The sequence below is a fragment of the Emys orbicularis genome, chromosome 3, assembly GCF_028017835.1.
Source record: "Emys orbicularis isolate rEmyOrb1 chromosome 3, rEmyOrb1.hap1, whole genome shotgun sequence".
Classification (NCBI taxonomy): Eukaryota; Metazoa; Chordata; order Testudines; family Emydidae; genus Emys; species Emys orbicularis.
In genome coordinates, this window is record NC_088685.1 from 110,486,346 (window position 1) to 110,502,112 (window position 15,767).

Sequence of the window (15,767 nt, forward strand, 5' to 3'; positions counted from 1 at the left end):
AAAGAGCTTAGATATTTATATGCATAACAAGAATATCCAGAGTTTTTATAATTAATACAACAAATTTTAGAGGAGATATTAAACCTCATGCTACCAGGTTTTATGCCAAACTCTAACTATTAAAAATTAGGATGAGACCTAATGTGGGAGGTAGGTTATTCTGTATCTGCCTAATGCAGTGGTTCTTGCAAGCTCCTCTGAAGCCTCTGATGCTGGCCATCATCAGAAATCACTGGACTAGATGGTTTGTGGATCTGATCCAGTATGGCAATTTCTGTGTTCCTATAACACAGCCATCGGGGGGCAAAAAGTGTGTGTGGGGGGGAATCTAGTGTGTTTTAAAAATGTATTTAATTGTATCTGGGACCACAAACACTAAAATGCCATAATCATAATCATATGGTGAGCCCTTACTGCAGGGCAGAGTTAAAGTTGTTTGGGTGCTTTACATGTGCTTATTTTAATATGCTTGGGTTTCTTTTAAGTGGATCCTTAATTCTAAATTTTGTGGATTTGTAATGCTTGTTTTTAGGATAATTGCAGCACCTTGGAGGGTAAAAAAAAATTACTGGTACATACTCTTAAACTTAACTATATCTTAATGTAGGTGGGGTTTTTTTGGGGGGGGGGGGAGGATAAGGATAAGCGGGTATATATGATAAATTCCATCTGCTTTTAAACTTACTGAGTTTCTTTCAGTTGCCAGACTCTTATTTTCAGTTGCTCAGAGCTTTTACCCAAAACATATCTTTTGGACTGAAGTTCCTATTTAGTCTCAAAATTAGAACTTTGTTTTTGTTTTTTGTTTATTGCATTGTTGATTATATAGCTGTTAGGCTATTTTTTAAATTATCCAAATGTGTACAGGGAGGAGTCAGAAGGCAAAAGTATTTTATTTTTCATCTGCTAAAAAATGTTTGTCTTTTTTGTGGTTAAATAACTCAGATTTATTTTAACAATTTAAAACTTGGCCAGTGCATGCTCCTGAATAAGGAGTGCATACTTTGTCTGGTTTGAAGAAATTTGGTTTTGAAATAATGTGGTATTTGGCCCATGTGAGGTACATTTCCTAAACTTTGGAAAGACTTACCAAATTTTGAGACTCACTGTTCAAACCTAATCACTGATAGCCAGAGTGATTCTGTTCTACTTCAGAATCATTGAAGGAAGCTTGGAGCCCTTTTTTACTCACACAGCAAGTTCAATATGCCCTCTGATTTATCTGCATTCAGAATGGGAGTTGCGGGTTCCCTACCACAACCACTCTCAAGTCCCTCTGCCAGTTGCAAAATCACCTTGTTACACTCACCCACTCTGCCCCTCCAGGCAATTTTATTGGATTTAATGTATTATGATGTGAAGGAGGGACAGATTGGTAACTTCAACATTAATTCACTGGAGTTGTTGAGGCAGTTTCCAATTTACTGTACAGTTAATACTAAAAAATTTATTTTATGGTGATATTTATTTTATAATAATAAATTGAGTATGTTCTATTCTTGCAATGAAATATCATGGTTAGATGACTCCACATACCTCTAGTGATCCATTTACATTTTAGTTTCAACCATTGTATGGGCATATCTTTGTAAAAAAGTCTCCAAATCTCTCTCCCCGCCCCCCCCCCCCAACATAACATAGAATTATTGGTTTGCGTTCCATGTTAAAAAAAAATACGGAGAAAAGAACCTGTGAGTTTTTATCCTGTTACTGTGAAATAGATAAATAAGATAAACCAAGTGGAAAAATAAAATAAAATGGGGAAAATATGTATTCTGTATCAACTACCGTGGATTGTGCGTTTTAAATTTTTATATAGTATAGGGCAGGGGTGGCCAAACCATGGCTTGCGAGCCACATGTGGCTCTTTTACAGTTAAAGTGCAGCTCGTGGAGCACTCCATGTCCCTCCCCCCATTCTCCACCTACCAGACTGTGGGCGGGGAGCTCGGGGCTTCTGCCCTGCGTCAGGGCGGTGGGGCTTCAGCCCCATCGGCATGCCTGCTGGGGCTTGGGGCTTCACCTTGTCAGGTTCCTCCTGCAGGGTGGAAGCCTCGTGCCCCAGCAGACACGCCCGGCTCTCAAACTTCTGAAGATTATCGTATGAGGCTCAGAGAGTCAGTAAGTTTGGCCACCCCTGGTATAGAGCATAATTTCAAACCTTATTTTGCAGAAGGTACAGTAATTTCAGGGGTAACTTCTTAGAATCTCTTCCATAAACCACATGATTGGGACTTTGTCAGAAAATATGCAGGCTGAGAGAACCCCATTTTACTTTGATTTTTTTACAGTAAGGCAAGGGATCCATTGTTCCTAAAGTGATCTGTGTTTATAAGCATCCACAAGCCCTAATGCAGAACTGACACTTTTAGTTCATGAGGCTGAGCGCTTATAAAATTAATTTAATAAGCTAACAATAAAATATTCTATTTGCACTGACCACAGGGGTCTAGGTTCTTTTCTGATAGCCTTTAAATTCCTCTTTGAATATGGGAGTGGATCCCAGTGTACATGCGCATGTGCCTCATTCATGCAGGTTTGGAATCTTTCAAATGACAACATCCATCAGGGCAGCCCATGTGCCCTTTGCTTCCTTGTGCTCCAGTATGAGGGCAGAAAATGTCGAGGACCTGTGACCCTCCCTCAGTTCCCTTTTACCGTTCCTGACTTCAAGATGGAATCTGAATCGTGTCCAGTCCACTCTGTATCTCAAGCTTCAAACCCAACGTTACTCTGAAGGAATGACTGTTCACTCTCATTGTTTAATTTATTACTTTTTTTTGGTGGTCCAAAAAACAAAAGACAAGAGGAAATCCCCTGCTGGGATGAGGCTCTGGTCCCAACTACCAGCACAATGGTTGCTTAACCCACCAGGTTTAAACCCTGCTCATCATGCACAGCAGATGTCTTTTCTGCCTCAGGGAAGGACATATCCCTGACAAGTGCTTAAGCTGGCACTCTTTCCCTCCTGCACCCAAAAAAAAAATCAGGAAACACAAGGCTCAAATTACATCTCTTGGAGAAATCCATGAAAGAGACATCTTCCAAGCTGGAGTTGAGGTGACTATCTACAGCAAGTGCCAAAGTAACCAGACACCCATACCACCAGTTCCAGTGTGGAGAAGAATTCTAAAAGGATGTCACTGGGACCAGGGTCAAGATCCCCAGCACCTTATGCATCAGTAGAAATTGTGAATGTAATTAAATATGTCCTACGACATGACACAAAGACATTTTAGCAAGGAGCCAAGTAATATTTTGAGAAGTTAGTTTGTCAAATTGTTAAACTGATCATGTGTAGAGTAATGTGAAAATGGTGGTGAACTTGAGATTGTAATCATGTAGCAGTATGGCAAAAAGATTTCCCACTTTTCTATATTAGAGTTATTAACCATTTATATAGCACCATAAATTTACACTATGCTTAAAACATAGTACGGCATGATTAGAGCTTGTAGTTGAAAACAGATTAGACAAACTGAAAAGACACAAGACAAGAAAGGGAAGGAGTGGAGAGGGTATCGGGGAAGGAGAATAGATAGTTAGCCCTGGAGAAAAAGTTTGACGTGCAGGAGAGTAGGTGAGTATAAAACATCAGAATAGAGAAGTTTTTGGACAGATGGGAGGTCTGAGAAAGAATGGCAGATTTGGGATTTGAAGTTTCTTGTTATGACTCTTAGTTCTTTTCCATGTCTTAAGCTCTCCCTGTGCTTCACTTGCCTGTAGTCCGTACCTTCAAAATACTTCTCTGGATAGAGAATCTGCATTTTGAGAATAAAAAATGAAAATTCTTGTTTAAATTCCAAAAATATTAAAATTGGACAGGTTGGTTACACCTGTCAAACTTTAAATTTAATACTATTAAATCAAGATATGTAAAAAAATAACTATTAGAAGAGAAATTTAAACTCTAAACCTATTAGTTAATTGTGATCAGCTCCTGACATATGCTATTCTTTGAAAAAGGGAGCCTCTTAATGAGGGAAATGGATCTATAACTTCTAATTATCACTCTAATTCAGATAAACTCTTATACCTAAGGGAAGTGAAATAAGATGGTGTTTATTTACAAATGCTTCGTTATAGTTATATTTTAGGCCTCAATCTGCAAAAATTTACTGATTGAAATCAATTGATTACTAAGTACAAAAAGTGAAGCACATGCATAAATCTTTGCAGAATCCAGTTTGCCTGAAGTCTGCAATAATGAATGTACTTGAACACTCAATAGGGTTAGAGTTGTGATTTTACAATGTGAAAATGAAATTGTTTCTAAGAATATCTGGTTTGGGGGCGCGCGCGCACACACACACACACTCTCTTTCTTACTTACTTACTTCATTAGTGACCTTTTAATATTTTCTCTCCTTTTAAGGCCGTTTGTATGCTATGCAGACTGGGATGAAACTTGACAGTAAAACCCCAGAGTGCCGCAAATTTTTATCCAAACTAATGGATCAGTTGGAAACTGTAAGTAGTTGGAGGTTTTTTTGTTTTTTTTGCTATACTATTACAGAATCTGCTACTACCTCACTTTTAAAAAATTCATCTTTAAACAATTGGAATTGCCTTTCCCTTCTCATTAATTAATGAGACAAATCTTGGTGCAAGCTTACTGTTTAATTGTTGTAATGTATTGTTTTTAAATTAGGTGACACAAGGATTGAAAAGGGGGAAAGGGTCTACATATATTTAGACAAACCTAACTGAAATCTAATACAAACAAAATGTTTACAATAAAATTCCACGTGAAGTAAACATATTACAATGATACTTTATTTAAACTCTACTGAGAAATTAGATGACCTAAGGATAGGATTTTCAGAAGTGCTCATTCATGGCCTATCTTTTCTCCCACTGAAGTCAATGAGAGTTTTACCATTGACATCAGTGGATGTGGTTAACCCAATGCTGACTGCTTTTGAAAATCTTACCCCAAATGTCTTGCTGGAAGGAATAAATCTCTTCCCATTCTGGTAAAATCAACTAACATAACAATCTAAAATGTTAAGATCTGTCATAATTTCTGAACTCGATCAGTCAAGAATTCATAATGTGGCAACCTTAATCTTACTCACTTATTACATAAATAATCATCTGAGCCTCTGAGAAGCAAGGACCAATACTGTGCAAAAGAAAAAAGTATCTTAAACTGAAGAGGAGTAAATTGAAAAAGGAAATGCATGGTTGAATACATCAATAAAGTTATAGAAACTGAATGCCACCTAATAACTTCTAATGTAAAATTCCTGTTGCCCTTCATGGAGTTGTCTTCCTTTCTCTCCTCCCTGGTGAAGGAAAGCTATGCTTGGAAAATTATTTTTTTATCACCATCATGCAAGTTAGTGCAATGTGTCCTCAAAGTGGTCGTTCTTTGGGCTATTCTGATGTCTGATAACAAATCTTTGAACGTGTAATGAAAATGGACTAGTAAGCAATGGAGGGAACACAGAAGTGAAGTGTTGATGGAAGTCTGTCCCACTCTGCAGAGAGGCAGCCCAAGATGGAGTATCTGCATTGTGTTCATGTTCTATCCTAGAATAGAGTGAATTGTGATAATTGAATCTGGAGGTGACTAATGCATGGATCACTGTGCCCAGAGCCTCATCTGGGAGTAAATAGTAAAGTTTACTAGCAAACTGCAGTGGAAGGAGGATATATATATATATATATATAAGGCATCAGATAGTATCAGTGGTATTAAAAATAAATAAATATATATATATATATATATATATATATATATATATATATATATATATATATATATATATATTTTAATACCACTGATACTATCTGATGCCTTAGCTTAGGGATGTGTTAAATAGATTCACAAAGCATTATGCTATTTGAATATGAAGCCAAGGACAATGTACCAGCTAGTTCTTCAAAGCATTTTTCTTACCAGCACTGCCTCAGTCTTGTCTATGTTCAGTCTGAGCTAGCTATTAATTCAGTAACTCCTGTCTTGTTGGCATTGACATTCTTGCTCATCTTTTATCTTTCAAAAATGCTATATACAGGAAAGTGTCATTGACATGTTGGCATTGGAGCCTGTTGTATCTTGCCACATCTTCAAATGGTCTTATGGGGAAAAAAGGGGAGATGAAATAACTTTTTTGTCTTGGAGAAGAGCAATTTCCCATCACCACTCTCTGAATCCTCTTGGAAATGAATGATTGGAGCAGTAGTACTACACCATCTACTTCAGCTGTGTTATGTAGGTAGTCCAGGGGTCGGCAACGTTTGGCACGCGGCTTGCCAGGGTAAGCACCCTAGCGGGCCGGGCCAGTTTATTTACCTGCTGACGCAGCAGGTTCGGCCGATCGTGGCCCCCACTGGCCGTGGCTCGCTGTCCCGGGCCAATGGGGGCGGCGGGAAGCGGCGCGGGCGAGGGATGTGCTGGCCGCGGCTTCCCGCCGCCCCCATTGGCCCAGGACGGCGAACCGCGGCCAGTGGGGGCCGCGATCAGCCGAATCTGCCGCGTCAGCAGGTAAATAAACTGGCAAGCCGCGTGCCAAATGTTGCCGACCCCTGAGGTAGTCCAATAGCACCTTTTGGTTCATATCTGAAAAAAGGTCAAATAATTTGAGCAATGAGATGTGGCCTCTACCCATTGCCATAAGGAGTGTCATGTGTTAGTTGCTACTGTGGTTGTCTCCATGGTGTGCCCCTGTCTGAAGCTCAGTTGTGGAGAATCGAGGATGTTGCACATGTCATTTTTTGTTAGTTAATTGTTGCCCTTTTCTCTCTTTTGCCTAGGAATGGGAGGCTGGAGACAGAACTATAGTTGGAAGGTTCTTAAACATCAGATTTTTTTTTTAATGCTTGCACAGGCTAGCATTTTTAGATAATTTGGCATTTTAGCTTCTCTGAAAGAGGCGTTGATGATTTGTTAATAGGCATAGTTGTTTTTCACTAGCCAGCAGACGCACAGAAATGTCTTTCTGGTCTTGGCTTAAATATTTCTCAGGGCTTTTTGAGCTTTTGTGGATGTGGTAGGTCAGACTTTGTCACGGGTGGTGAGGTACAAACAGTTATCATGCTTAGTCAAATGCAGATGCTGTATAACTGTAAAAGTAACATGGCTTAAAGAATAAAATAACTGAGCTGTCTGGAAATTACCAGGAACAAAATATGTTATGAAGATCATTATTTTGTAAATTATCATGATTAATTATTATTTAATACTGTATATTTGTTACTGCATTATGAAATACTTTACCTATTTTGTGTGGATATGCCTTTGCATTAGATAATTGTATTATCTTACATGGTTCTGGCAAAGTAAATCCATTGTGCATGCTTTGAGGTTTGAATTATAAACCATAATTTAGTACATAATGTTCAACCTCAGCACTACAGTGCTCTCTGGGGAAGAATTTCAAAGGCACAGCTTTAGATACCTAATTCCCATTGACTTTCAATGAGAGTTAGGCACCTGTGTGCTTTTTGAGCCTTTGAATATCTATTCCTTTATATTGGAGTATCTTTATTAAAACTGCCCCATTATATGTAAAATCTTGGCTAAGGAAATCTGCATGAAATGACAGAGTTCATCTTCAATAAATAAAAGCAGTGACTACAAGTTCGCATATTTTAGGTCAAATATAAGTCTGACAAAATTACTTACAAATAATGATAATTCACTGGGAAGAAAATTAAGCTTTCTCAAATACCAGTTGTTTTGTAACGTAATCATGTTTAATTTACTTTTGTAAAGAAAAATAACTATTTGCAATAATGTTTACATTTCAGGTCTAAAACTCTCGAGGGGCTGTTTTGGGGTATTTTGTTTGCTTTTTACATTGCTGTAGGTGTTCCTAATATTATAGATGTCTAGCCTGTAAAATTAAACTTTATTCATGTGCACCCTTTGAAAAAAAAAAATAGACTACCATTCAAAGTTGTCTTTCCAATTTTTGGCAGTATAGAAGTTGTATGTTTGTACTATGTGTAGTATTCCTATTTTTTGTTCTGTAAGGATAAACTGAGATTTCTTTAAATGCAAACAGTAAGTCTATTCAGGAGCCCTACATCCACCTGTTGTAACTGTACCAGTGTTATTTACTTTACGGATTTTATTAGGAAACCTGAGGCTTCTTGTACTCTGTAACAACTTTGAAAAGAGGTCTTTGAATTGCAGTTCACTGCTTAGACTGAGCATTCCAGTAAATATTTAGGTCATTAGAGCAGTCAGGTTAGAGCTGGGACTTCCTTTTCATTAGATCTGAGTTTTTATTAAATACTATAATGTGCAGCACAGAAATGTTTTGTAAGACATAAAAAATATATAGTCACACTGATCTACAGTGTGACTCTATGAAACACACATTATGAATTGGGTAGTGTTCAATCCTTACTCAGAGTTCAGAACGTATGGTCTTTCAGATAGTGGAAAAAATGATGTACTTTGTATATTCCTTCCCAGCAACATGTGTGCATATTTCTTTCAGTATTTCTAAAGACCATTGTGAAGAATGCTTCTGTGTTAATACACATAGTTCAGAGCTATTAGTTCATAATATTTTCTCCCCAAAAGGCTGCGCTCTGTCATAATATAAGAAACTGAAGTGAAGTTATTAATCATGTCTCTGTGTTTAATTGCATCTGGATTGTTTTGAATTAGCAAACTGATCCTATGTCCTTGAAATTCAATTGCTGGGAGCTAGTCAGTAACCAGATATGTATTTTTAACTTGCTTCAGATGAAAAAGCAGCTGGGTGATAATGAAGCTATTACTCAGGAAATAGTTGGCTGTGCCCATGTGGAGAATTATGCTTTGAAAATGTTTCTATATGCAGACAATGAAGATAGAGCTGGGCGATTTCACAAGTAAGTGAAGAATGAAAGCAAATGGCTGAAAGTATCTTTTGTCTTCATTACCTAATCTAAGTAATAAATCTAGAGTCCAGAAATTCAAATATCCAAACTCTGTCATTCTTTCCTGATTTATGGAAAAACATTGGGTTGTCATCTGCTCATTGCTCTTGGTGATTTTTTTAAACCCGTTCGTCACTACCCCTTAAAGCTACCATTATAAAATGGCTAGCGACTCTGAGGGTGGTGAAGCACTGGAATGGGTTACCTAGGGAGGTGGTGGAATCTCCTTCCTTAGAGGTTTTTAGAATCATAGAATCATAGAATATCAGGATTGGAAGGGACCTCAAGAGGTCATCTAGTCCAACCCCCTGCTCAAAGCAGGACCAATTCCCAACTAAATCATCCCAGCCAGGGCTTTGTCAAGCCGGGCCTTAAAAACCTCCAAGGAAGGAGATTCCACCACCTCCCTAGGTAACGCATTCCAGTGCTTCACCACCCTCCTAGTGAAATAGTGTTTCCTAATATCCAACCTAGACCTCCCCCACTGCAACCTGAGACCATTGCTCCTTGTTCTGTCATCTGCCACCACTGAGAACAGCCGAGCTCCATCCTCTTTGGAACCCCCCTTCAGGTAGTTGAAAGCAGCTATCAAATCCCCCCTCATTCTTCTCTTCTGCAGACTAAACAATCCCAGTTCCCTCAGCCTCTCCTCATAAGTCATGTGCTCCAGACCCCTAATCATTTTTGTTGCCCTCCGCTGGACTCTTTCCAATTTTTCCACATCCTTCTTGTAGTGTGGGGCCCAAAACTGGACACAGTACTCCAGATGAGGCCTCACCAATGTCGAATAAAGGGGAACGATCACGTTCCTCGATCTGCTGGCAATGCCCCTACTTATACAGCCCAAAATGCCGTTAGCCTTCTTGGCAACAAGAGCACACTGTTGACTCATATCCAGCTTCTCATCCACTGTGACCCCTAGGTCCTTTTCTGCAGAACTGCTACCTAGCCATTCGGTCCCTAGTCTGTAGCAGTGCATAGGATTCTTCCGTCCTACGTGCAGGACTCTGCACTTGTCCTTGTTGAACCTCGTCAGGTTTTTTTTGGCCCAATCCTCTAATTTGTCTAGGTCCCTCTGTATCCGATCCCAACCCTCCAGTGTATCTACCACGCCTCCCAGTTTAGTGTCATCTGCAAACTTGCTGAGAGTGCAGTCCACACTATCCTCCAGATCATTAATAAAGATATTAAACAAAACTGGCCCCAGGACCGACCCTTGGGGCACTCCGCTTGAAACCGGCTGCCAACTAGACATGGAGCCATTGATCACTACCCGTTGAGCCCGACGAGCTAGCCAGCTTTCTATCCACCTTACAGTCCATTCATCCAGCCCATACTTCTTTAACTTGGCGGCAAGAATACTGTGGGAGACCGTATCAAAAGCTTTGCTAAAGTCAAGGAATAACACATCCACTGCTTTCCCCTCATCCACAGAGCCAGTTATCTCCTCATAGAAGGCAATTAGGTTAGTCAGGCACGACTTCCCCTTGGTGAATCCATGCTGACTGTTCCTGATCACTTTCCTCTCCTCTAAGTGTTTCATAATTGATTCCTTGAGGACCTGCTCCATGATTTTTCCAGGGACTGAGGTGAGGCTGACTGGCCTGTAGTTCCCTGGATCCTCCTCCTTCCCTTTTTTAAAGATGGGCACTACATTAGCCTTTTTAAGGTCAGGCTTGACAAAGCCCTGGCTGGGATGATTTAGTTGGGAATTGGTCCTGCTTTGAGCAGGGGGTTGGACTAGATGACCTCCTGAGGTCCCTTCCAACCCTGATATTCTATGATTCTATGAATGGCTTTCAGTATATAATGCCTTATTTTATTGGCAAATTATGCACCTCATTTTGAAAACAGCCTTATGTTGACCTAAGAAGAGAGACTCCTGAGACCAATACTGAATCATCATCATGAAACATGACAAAAGTATTTCTACTGCTTTACTACTAAAATATCGATGATGACACATCACTAAGGTCACAGTAATGTGGTTTGATTTATGGTATTACTAGAAAATAATAATGGCTAATTATTTTTATGAAAATACATTAGAATGTCTTACAAATTGGCATCTACAGAGCAAAACTTCAGATCAGTTTTGAAAAAATCTGTATTTTGCCTTATAGTTAAAGGGGCATTATCAATTTAAATTGACCCCTAGATCCAAATATTGTGGAAAAAGTTTTTTAAAATATGTTCATTTATTTTAAATTTCAGTGACAGTTGTTTTTTTTAACAAAAACATTTCCCTGTGGTGTTTGATAATACAGTGTTATGACAAAGTTAAGGTTAGTGACTTTGACTATAAACAAAAGTGAAACTGATTTAATTATTTTTCATTGTCCAATCTGAAAGAAACATCAAAGCTCAAATAATAAGGAAAATTCTTTTAATCATGTGGTGTTAGTAGCAAAGATTAGAAATTTTGAGTGGAGGGGTTACATCATATAATTTTTAAGTTTATAATATCTCCTTCTCATTTTTTAAGCACCAATAATAAGCAAAATTCTTAATATTGCTATGGTACTACATGTCAAATAGTTCCTTATTCAGTTTGTCTGTGTTATTGTTTAAAGACTTTATTATTAAAATAATATTTATGTAGGACTATCCAGATTAAACTCATTGAAAAAAATGAATGTGCACCTGACTTCAATGAAAAATTGTAACAAAGATATGAATTGACAAATCTACTTTTAGAGATTTTTAGGCCTAAAAATGCTTACCTTTAAAACCTGATACTAGTGATATTCACCATAAGAAACTAAAGTTAGCACGATGTTTGTTTCTTGCAGAAACATGATAAAGTCCTTTTATACTGCAAGTCTCCTGATAGATGTTTTGTCGGTATTCGGGGAGCTCACTGAAGAGGTAAGTTACACAGGTATACAGTATATCATTGATTGCTTCTTTCCAGCTATGACACAAAGACACGGTTTTAGTCTGTTAAAGCTTTGTTCTACCATTTGACTCTCAGTATATCAGCTGTTAATTGTGAATGTCAGTGTAGATGGGTTTTATTGCCATCTACAGCTTCACTCTTGTGATCATAGGATCTAGAGGGAATCTCATCGAGTATTTCCTCCATAAGTGTAAGATACAGGTTGTGTGTATTATTGTCCTTTATGCATAGAAATTTTATACCTATACAAGTGTTTATCAGTTAGTAATGAACATACTGTGCATTTACGTGGGGATGAAATATTGCACCAGCTAGAGGGAAGGTCACCAGGGGAACTGGGGAGGGAAAATGGGAAAGCCTAAGTCCTCTTCCTCCTTTCCCATTTAAAGAAAAGCGCTTCTCACCACTGATAATTGAGGTTGCACTATATAAAGTTTAAAGTACAATATACATTTTTTGGTGCAACAAATAATAGATATCTTTTAAAAAATGATGTTTGATGTCAGCAAGTACCAAAGTTCAGTTCACAAATGTACTGCTAATGTCACGAATTGTCACTTTATAAGTATGTTGAGCACCACCAGGACTAGTTTCTGGAAAGCCAATTCTAAACTAAAAATTGCAAGTAACTAAAGTAGATTTGGTTCTAGCCACTTTTTACAGCAGATTTCTTATTCAGACAAAGACTTCAGACCTGTCTGAATGGGATGACAGTATGCCTGGTAAAAATGAGAACAACCACCAGGACTGCTTTAAAGTAAGGGTGTCTGCCAGTGGTAGAGTCACCTGCTCTTTCTTACTCTTGAAGCAGGAGATTTAGACTGGAACATACTGGAGCAGATAAAGTCTTAACAAGATGTTTCATGTTCTTCTATTCCCTTTCTAGAAAATAAAACTGAAGGGATTTCTGCAGAATTTACTGAATTAGAGTCCTGATGGAAAAGTGTGACAAAAAGGTTGAAATCTTTGGACCGTGACATAAAAAGAAAGCCATTGCAGACTAGCACAGGCAGATTTCACATCTAGTCAAAGGCAGTTTAGAATACCTGGAAGATCAAAATAAGGGTACGTCTTCACTACCCGCCGGATCGGCGGGTAGCGATCGATCTATCGGGGATCGATTTATCGCGTCTCATCTAGACGCGATAAATCGATCCCCGAACGAGCTCCCCGTCGATTCCGGAACTCCACCAGAGCGAGAGGCGGTAGCGGAGTCGACAGGGGAGCCGCGGCCGTCGATCCCACGCTGTGAGGACCTGAGGTAAATCGATCTAAGATACGTCGACTTCAGCTACGCTATTCACGTAGCTGAAGTTGCGTATCTTAGATCGATTTCCCCTCCCCCCCCCCACCCCCAGTGTAGACCAGCCCTAAGATGCTGAAATGTTAAACCACTTGGTGTCCTAGCAGCAGAAGGATATGTGGTCTTAGTAGCATTTGTGGAAAAATTAATGCCAGAAGTTCTAAATGGGGATGGGATAGAACCTATCCAAATGGAAATTGGCAAAAATTTTCAGGTAGGAAGTACCACAGCTATACTAGAGGGTTCAGAGTAAAATGATGCTTGCTGTGATCTTTCTCAAAGATAGTTCATAGTGGTCATTTGTTCTCCCCTGCCCCCAGATTTTAGCCCAGCTATGCTAGTTAGGAGAAGGGATTTAGCTTCACTTAGGGCTTAAACCCATGGAAGAATGCCCATTGACAGCAATGAAAACTGAATGGGTCCCTTAAAGAAATTGGTAGACAAAGGTGCTTTCACACAAGAACCTGGATTCTAAGTTTACATTACCATCTGACCTACATCTAATCAGAACTAACCAACACTGTTCAAACTGGAGTTTTTAATCTTCTATAATCCAGGAGCTTGGAACATTGTTCCCCCCAGTAGCAGATGGAAATCAGTAATTACATCTTTTTAAGTCACATCCCAAGATGTAAGGTCTAAGCGGAAGATTCAGTTATCCTTACAAGCTTGTGGCCTGAAGAAGGGCTTTGTGTAAATTCAAAAGCTTGTCTCTCACCAACAGAAGTTGGTACAATAAAAGATATTACCTCAACACCTTGTCTCTCTAATCTGGTACCAACACAATTACAACACTGCATATAGAAGAATAGATAGCAAAGGTCTGAGGCATAACAAAGGCTAAAGACACACTTTCTAAAGAATCATGTGAGGGACAATCTTTGGGCTCTTGAGCCAATGTAAACTGTACATCCTTAGCTGACAACCAACATGACTGACTCCAACAAGGATTCCAGACCCTAGTTGCTCACATGATCAGTTTCCTATGCAGCCAGACACTTTGGGGGCTTCTAGCCTGGGTTCTGTGTTTGCACGCCCAGCACAGGAAGGAGGAGGAGGAATAGGGGTATCAGAATCTGAAGAATCCCAGCACTCAGAGGAAGATGGAAAGCAGAAGCACCCAGATGCAAGGTAACTGCTCTGGAGGGCTGCAAAGCCTCTAGCCCCATAAATTACATTTCCAATTGCCCTCCAGACCATCCTCTACACCCAAGTCTCCCAGAGGACTCAGGTTACACAGTTTCATCTGCTCAGGAGCAGTAGCGAGAGCGCAAGCATCACTCCAGCCCTTCCTGTGACTTCAGTTGTCAGGCTGGCTATAGGGGAAAGCAGCCAAGCAGACTTCTCTCCTCTCACATTCCAGATCTGGTAGGGAGAGGAAAAGGAGCCTATGCTGCCAAGACCCCCTCCTGCCAGGGAAGTCTCATGCCAGAATATCCCTAACTCTCAGTTTTGAGCATCTCATCTTTGCCACCTCCAGCAGAGAGGCTGCAGGGGGAGCTTAGTGATAATGGTTCTTCTGCTATAGACTCCCATTGCCAAGACAACAGCTCAGGCAAGAAAATGGAGTAACTGCTCCAGTGGTTCTCCTGTGGCTCAACATTTCCACCCCCACAGAAACAGACCAGTAAAGGGGAAAAAAGCTAACAGGCAAGCATCAGAGTGACCAACAAGCAACTCCACATTCCTTCAGCAGCAGATCCATCAGGATACACAGTAGCCAGAAATCAGCCATAGCGCTCAGGATCAGTGCTACCCTGTTCCCCCAGGTAATCCTAACCAACCATGAAGTAGAAGAGATGATCAGGGGAAAGTACCAAATGTATATTCTGTCTTTTGAGACTGACAACTCCTCCCCACAACAGACATATATGCTCCAATAAAGAGGAATACCCTTCTAGGCAATGATGAACACTACCATCTGTTTCTTCAATGCCTCCAGTTAGGTTCCTGCTGGACACTCAAAGCTCTGTTCAGTCCAAACCTAAACAGTCACTGCATCCTTTCACACCCCCATGGGAAACTGAGATACTGTGTACTAGATGGAGGAGCAGAAAGCAATATGGGAAGAGGATTAACTGGAAAATGGGGCACCTTAAATGGCAGCAGGGCATCCCAGAGCTGCAGCTGTAGTGAGAAGAGCATTCTAAATATTGAAAAGAGGAACAACTGCACTTCTCATAGTTGGATGGCACAGAAGAAGAAACGATGGTGAAGCCAGTATCTAGGTCCTTCTAGTATAAGATATAATTTTGTCCTTTCATGCTTACATAAAGCAAATAGTAGACAAGTAGGTTTTTTTCCCCTAAACAAAATATTAGGGCTCAGCTGGATTATGAGAATTTTGCATTCTTTCTATCTAGCAGTCTATTTGGTTTATACGGCTGCTACTCTCTGATCCAAAGATACAGTTCATGTGGAGAACTCCAAAAGAAGCCCATACTGGTTCAGTGGCAAAGTAAAGGCAGCAGTTAGAAATCAAAAGGCAGTATATAACAAGTGGAAAATGGGGGAAATAGATAGCAATCAATATAAATGAGAAGTTATGTAGTGCAGAAAACTGATGAAAGAAGCTAAAGTCGGGGGGGGAAATCCATGCCTGGAAGGGTTAAGGACAGTAAGAAGAAGTTCAATATGTTAAGAACAAAAGAAATCCTAGCAATGGCATAGGCCCATTATTAGA

The 15,767-nt window shown here is 39.7% G+C and overlaps 1 protein-coding gene across 2 annotated transcripts in view; it reads left to right on the forward strand.

The window, feature by feature from the left end:
* The window catches only part of VTA1 (vesicle trafficking 1), a 78,463-nt gene that overhangs the window by 18,276 nt on the left and 44,420 nt on the right, over positions 1–15,767 (forward strand). For both annotated transcript variants that reach the window (XM_065400719.1, XM_065400720.1), the window contains 3 exons: positions 4,375–4,469; positions 8,707–8,834; positions 11,675–11,750. In XM_065400719.1, coding sequence (XP_065256791.1) covers positions 4,375–4,469; positions 8,707–8,834; positions 11,675–11,750 — 299 coding nt within the window. The remainder of the gene's footprint in view (positions 1–4,374; positions 4,470–8,706; positions 8,835–11,674; positions 11,751–15,767) is intronic.